The sequence below is a fragment of the Numida meleagris genome, chromosome 13 (assembly GCF_002078875.1).
Source record: "Numida meleagris isolate 19003 breed g44 Domestic line chromosome 13, NumMel1.0, whole genome shotgun sequence".
Lineage (NCBI taxonomy): Eukaryota > Metazoa > Chordata > Aves > Galliformes > Numididae > Numida > Numida meleagris.
In genome coordinates this window covers 6064230-6070229 of record NC_034421.1, presented here as the reverse complement: position 1 = coordinate 6070229, position 6000 = coordinate 6064230, and the positions used below count along the sequence as shown (strand labels likewise).

The 6000-nt window shown below is 50.2% G+C and overlaps 1 protein-coding gene across 4 annotated transcripts in view; it reads right to left on the bottom strand.

Moving 5' to 3' along the window:
- The window catches only part of LMF1 (lipase maturation factor 1), a 187931-nt gene that overhangs the window by 139476 nt on the left and 42455 nt on the right, over positions 1-6000 (bottom strand). For all 4 annotated transcript variants that reach the window (XM_021411270.1, XM_021411272.1, XM_021411273.1 and 1 more), the window contains one exon: positions 895-1043. In XM_021411270.1, coding sequence (XP_021266945.1) covers positions 895-1043 — 149 coding nt within the window. The remainder of the gene's footprint in view (positions 1-894; positions 1044-6000) is intronic.

The following is a 6000-nucleotide window of genomic DNA, read 5'->3' as shown; positions in this document are numbered from 1 at the left end:
GCAGTGCTGCTTTGACACAACAAGTACACAGCGTGCATCTTCCACGAGCACCCACTCCAACAGCACGTTGTCCGCAAACAAAGTTGAAAACAGGTAACACTTAGGTTAGCATACCAAGAGTTTGTTCTTTGCTTATTTGTAAGAAGAGAAGGATAACTAAGAGCTTATTGAGCTCGACTGTAGATTCAAGCACCTCAAGAGCTGGGGTGAGAGAAGGGCTTTGGAGAAAACAAACCCAGGGCTGTCCCACTGCCTGAAACGTTTCTACAGTGATGATCCGAAGATGAAAATTTGGGGATGTTTTGAAATGTCTATCACACAGATCCAGATCACAGGTTTGCCACACCTCTGCGTTAACAATGATGTGTCAGTTCCTGATGGATTCTTTTACAAGTGACTTGGGAATTTCCACTGGCACTTGGACAGTAAAGCAGCAATTGTTCTCTTTGAAATCACGGAGCAAAGAATGACATTTCAGCAAAGCACACACAAAGAAAAAAAAAAATAACTCAGCATAAAGCTCCTGGGAATTACCCGCTGCCTTCCCGAGCATCTTATCAAGAAGCCACAATGGCCAAGTCTTCAGCTTCACTTTAAATTCCTTTGAAAGAGCCAATCCCAAGAGCAGCACCAAGCATCGATGCACAGGAGTAAGCACGCGTTTGTCTTTCTTTAAATAAACACTAACAATAAAGATTCTGCGAAATAGAACAAGAAGCGTTTCCTGCTCCAAGCTCCTTCCTTCTAACCAGAAAAGTCCTGAACTGGAGGACTGTGGTGCGCTGCCCCAGGGACAGCTTCCTGCTGGGATCACATGTTCCCTTTGCAACCACCTCAGCAAAAAAAAGAAAAACAACCCAAAAGACAAAACCCAAAAGCCCAACCGTAGCTCACCGCTCCCAGCATGATCCTGAAGATCAGCCAGCGGAAGCCCCAGATGACGATGGTGGATGGAGGTGTGGAACGGGGCAGCCGGGACAGGGTCCAGAGCGGGCAGAGGAACATCCCCAGGAACCCAGTCTCCAGAAGCTGCGATTCCCATCCTGCAGAGAAATGAAAAGGAGAATATTTGTTGTAAAAGTCCTGTAAGTTACCCTGTCACCAACTTTAAATTCACAAGCAGAAAAAAACCCTTCTGAAATGTAACCCGAGGGAAGCTGGCTCCCAGCCCTGCCCTTGTGTGCACATCACACACTGACCTACCTACATGAAATCAAGGTGCTTTAAGCAAGAGTGTGAGCTCCAGAAAATCCACCCCTGTGCCCTTGTAAATGCACTTCCCAGCAGCTCAATCTCTAGTACCCAACACTATGCTATCCACGTGCGGTGCTGTGGGTTGTGCCGCACGTGTCGACACTTGTGTTGTTTACATGGTTACTTCATGCAGCACGAAGCAAATGCACGGGCTGTTATGAAGCAAAGAGCAATGCAACGCGCAAAGCGACCCAGGAAAATAGCATGCTTTCGTCACACAAGCAAAACCGTACTGAGCTCACTTTAAAATATCAGAAGCAGCAGCAGTGGAATCTCATGTAATGTACAGAAGGTTCCTTAAATCAAAATGTAATTAAAAGGAAAACACCATTCTTCCTCCATCCATCCTGTGCTTCCTCAAACAGACCCTCCAAGCACCAAAGCCAGCCTTGCTGGGAGGAGAAGCAACGTGCATTGTTATAAAAGCAGCTGCACCAGGAAAGCAATGGCTGACACACGACGTGAAAGGTTAATTGTTACCAAACCCGGCTGCAGACAGCAGTTATGGGTCGAACTGGCACCGCAGCTCTGCAGTTCTGCCCGCACAAGACCCCACTGTTGGCTGCGCTTTCATATGTTAATACTGTGCTCATCACAGACACTGCTGTGCGTGCAGGAGGCCAAGGATGGCATCTCCATTGGCCTCAAAACCGCATGCAAATGTAGTTTTCTCTGTTTGTTTCTTCATCCCAACTCCCAGGAAGGGGTTTGCACGCACGGAGAAGCGCACCAAAGGATGCAGCAGCGCACAACGTGGGTTACTCCCTGCATGCAGGGACCCACTCGTGCAAAGCAAAGCCACAGCCCTCCTGCTACGCAGCGGCCTCCAGGCACCGCGCAGTTCAGCCCACACCTGTGCTTCATGCCCCCAAAGCAACGAGCTGGGGGCCTGGAACCGCCACAACACGGTGCTGTGGGTGCCATGATGCCAGCAGGGAGCTGAGCACTCCAGGCCTGCAGTGAGCCGGGCCCCAGCTGCTGGTGGGGGCTGCAAACCCCCGCTGCTGACAATGCAGGCTGGCAGCGGGCACAGCGGAGCTGGCACCAAGTGGGGTTTTGCTGCAATTGCAGCCAAGGGCAAACCACGGTCACGGCACCACTGCTGCAGACACCTCCATCTAAACATCCTCCGCTTGCAGCTAAATCCCATTCATCTTCAGCTTCTCTGTGTCCATCAACAGCAATGGGCAGATTTGCTCACGCAGATGGAGCTTTAGTGCTGCGCTATGCTTTGCTGCTGACCCCCATATCAGATCACACCAACCTCCTGCTAAAAAACAAGACTAGGAGGCAGATAGGCACGAAGAGTCTCTGATTTATTAACAATCCTCTTCCTGATGCACTCAGACCCACTGCTGGCAATGCGGTCACGGGATCGATTTCCTGTGCTAGCGCACACCGAGCAGCCACAGGCCCTGCCCTGCCCTCCCGACCCACAGCCCCTCATCCACACTGCCCTGGCTTTGCAGCCACCCACCCACTGCTGCTGCTCACCCCTTTCACAGCTTCCCCACTTTTGTCATTGCCTCTGGATATTACATTTTCCATTCCTGCCTCGCTCTGCACATTGGGACCAAGCCGGCCCCCATCTCTCCTAGTGTGCACCCTCAATCCTGGCTCCATCCTCCCACACAGCACCTTTTCCTCCTCTCTCCTCTGAAGTCCCTCTCCTACTTCTGTTGTTGGTTCTAAGCTAAAACACCAACTGTTCTAAGCCTTCAGCTCAGACAAAGGAAAACATTCAACAAATGCGAGCTGTTTTTAGCAGAGACTCGGGAATGGCTGCAGCTTGTTATTCTTATAGCCCTAATCATGTGCAAATAAAACACTGTTTGATGCCACTCCATGAGCAACACACATCCTTGTGATGGTAGGATAATCCCAGCAGCTAAGTGCACTGCGTTTTCTACTAAAACTTACAGTTAAGCCTTGAAGACCTCCAAGGTCACCCAAGCATGCTGTTCACCATGGCTGCATGCACAGCTGCTGCTGAGTGCCGCTGCAGTTTGCACACTGCCACCTTCTAACCCCACTTCTGAGGCCCAAACCCCACAGCCCTCCCAGGCACCGAAGCCATCTCAGAAAGGCAACAAGGCAGCTCACACCCAAAGCCCAACCCAGTGCCCCACTGATGCAGGGCCGAAGTTGGGGCTCACCTCGGCCCCGTCCCTCCGGCCCTGGCGCACACTGATACTGCTGGGAACGAAGGGGTCACGTTGTTGACCCACCTGCTCCTGTTTTCTTCAGTTGGATCTAGTCAAATTTCAGCAGCTGCGGCGCGGCACAATGCGCCATTGTTATCTCCGGCGCAGCAGGAGAGGGAGCCAATTTTTTTTTTTCTTGGTGGGGGGGTGGGGGGAGAAATAAAATAAACTGCCAATGGCGGCTGCACTTGCCTCACACGCGTTTCAAATGTTTGTTCCATGCTCCTAACTTGATGCAGCAAAATCCATGCTCTGGCATTTTCGGAGGGCTGTGCTGGGGAGGGGAGATGGGGGCAGGAGGACAGCAGGGAGGAGAGGGGAGCGAAAAGCAGAACACAGACACTCTCCCCTTTTCTTTCTAAGGGTTTTTGAGAAGTTTCTCTTTCTAAGTAAGTAAAACCATTCCTCCAAATTTTCAGCTAGGAAATTTAGCTCAATGTCAAGTGATCTCTGGAGTCAGAAACCATCTGCTGCTGCTTGGAAGAGGAACCACGAGAGCCAGGAGCGCGGGCTCGCCACGTTCCCCAGCACAGTGAACACTCTGGCAGGAGCATGTGATGCACTGTAGAAAGCATTACTGGTACTTAACGTGTAAAAATGAAAGGCAGTTTGGTACGAATGGGCTGCAGGAAAGTCCACAGCAGCACCATTATCTCCCTACAGAGAATATTATTTCTAATGGAATACAGATTATAGAGCATTATATCATTAGGGCTTCCAATTTTCATCTTTATTATTTACCATCAAATACGAGATGAATAAAACACCCGTGGGCTCACAGTGGGGCCGAGGCTGCCCCAGAGCCACAGCCCCTTCCTATGCTGCTGCAGCAGGGCTGTGAGCAGAGGGCAGAACGCAGCGTGGGGCAGCCAGCTCAAAGTCTGTGACAGCTCTTATTTCCAGTTTAGCTACTTTTCTGCAAAAAAAAAAACAACAAAAAAAAACCTCAGCTGGTCAAAATAAGAAACAAACTGCAGCACAGCTGTAGCATAAATAGCCCAGAGAGTTTATTTTTATTAATTTCCCTTCTATTCCCCTAAAATATGAGATAAGGGGTAAGAGCAAACTGCTTCACTTTGCGTGTACATATCTGCACACAATTTATAGAGGTCACGCCTGCACGGCGCAGACAAATGCTCCTGCCATGTCCATGCGTTTTATGGCTCTCTTTGCAGCCAGCACACAGAGGAGCCGCGCAGCGCAGCTGTCCCCGATGAATATTGGGTGTCACACTCACTGGCAGTCAAAGCAAGGAAGATACCCAATACTGACCGACTTACGCTGGAATTACATTAACTGCTCCTGAGCCTCTCCTCCCTACCTCCCTGAAATTCAGTATGATATAATTTACGCTGCAGCATTAAAACACCTGTTGAACGCGGCATGGGTTTGGCTGGCGGCTTCAGGATATTCTGATTAAGGATGGCACGTGCAACAACCACGAGCTGCTCAACCAACAGGGACGGAGCCATGCCTGGCACTGAGCAGTGCACCCCACGGGCTGCTCCCACACCACTCATCCCCATGATCCTCCCCATGGGTGCCTCTGCTCCCGCTCCCGACCTCCTGCTTGCAGGAGCACAGAGCCAAGGAAGGAGCGCACCAAAATGGGCTGACAAATATTTCCGAACTTTGAAGAGCTGCACCATTTTGAAATTGCCTCCCCAATAGGTCCTCTCACGAGTTAAAACGCTAATTACAAATGTCAGCTAAATACAAATGCCATTCTAACCTTCATCACGCAATACCGTCCGCACTAAAACTCATCGCACCATTATCACCAGTTCCAGCTGGGTTTGACTGTCACACAGTCCTTCTCTTCCCAGGGCATGGAGAGAAGGACATCAACACAGCCCTGGAGACGATAGGGCAGAAACCCACGTGAGCAGTGCTACATCAGGCAGAGCACACACAGCACAATGCCAGGAGCTCAGGCTGCAAGGAGGAGGAAGCCCTGGAGATGCAGCGGATGCTCAGGGAATCGCTCTGACTTTCTGTGCAGTTCATGTTGCTGTTGTTCTTGCTGTCCTCCAACCTGCCTCCTCTGGGATCATTTTCCTTTTCCAGAAGGCCAACAAACCTACCAAAGGAGCACATGCCCAGTCCCCACACTCTCTGGCTTTCCAAAGACCGCTGAAAACTTGAGTCACAAAAAGCACAGCGAAGAAATGTTCATGTCTGTGTCAAGTTTAAAAGGTTTCCCAGGGCTCCCTGTGAAAAAGTTTGCTGGCAGTTCCTAATAGACACACCAGATCTCTCCACAGTTACAAAGCCATTCTATAAACATGGAAAACTTGCTAGTAATGTCACAGAGCAGCTCTGGATCTCCTCCATCAGCAGCAGAGCACACACACAAGGCTCAGCTTTAACTTAATTTAGGTCTTCCAGTCACCCAGGAAGAGCCACGTCCAGGGCACCAGCACTGTGTGCACATTCATACACAGGCATTTTCCAAAATCACAGCTTGCAGCTCACAGCTCTGAAAAGACAGCTCGTTGCCAACCTAAAGCACTGTGCTTTCCTTTAAAAAATCTCTGAAATC